Source organism: Colobus angolensis, unplaced genomic scaffold, assembly GCF_000951035.1.
Source record: "Colobus angolensis palliatus isolate OR3802 unplaced genomic scaffold, Cang.pa_1.0 Scaffold844, whole genome shotgun sequence".
NCBI lineage: Eukaryota > Metazoa > Chordata > Mammalia > Primates > Cercopithecidae > Colobus > Colobus angolensis.
Window position 1 is genome coordinate 7,925 of NW_012122310.1, and position 370 is coordinate 8,294.

Here is a 370-nt window from a genome sequence, read left to right on the forward strand (position 1 = left end):
GAGCTAGACTCCATCTCAAAAAAAAAAAAAATACATCAAACAATAAAAATGGCTTCCAAGCCTTTCCCACCTCTGTCTCCTGTCCCTGCAGCCAGGAGTCCTCCTCTTTAAGCTCCTCCTGGAGGTGGGCTGCCATCCCCTGCCCCTCATTCCCACTGAAGAGGTCATCCTGTAGCCCAGCTTTTCTTTTCACCTGATGTATCTCTGAGGTTTTAAAACATTCTTTTCTAGCTATGTATTGAACTCACTTACTTTATGCCAGATCCAGTATATGCCATTGTTACCCTCTGTTTACAGGTGGGGAAGCTGAGGCAGGAAGCCTTTTAGTCATTTGCCGAAGGCCACGCTGTTACCAGTGGGACCGGATTTG

General features: G+C 46.8%; 1 protein-coding gene across 1 annotated transcript in view; it reads left to right on the top strand.

The window, feature by feature from the left end:
* Positions 1-370, top strand: part of LOC105503307 (carboxylesterase 5A-like) — a gene marked incomplete at its 3' end in the record, with an annotated part of 31,296 nt that overhangs the window by 667 nt on the left and 30,259 nt on the right. The window contains 1 exon segment of the mRNA XM_011930165.1: positions 92-124. Within this exon segment, the coding sequence (XP_011785555.1) occupies positions 92-124 (33 nt within the window).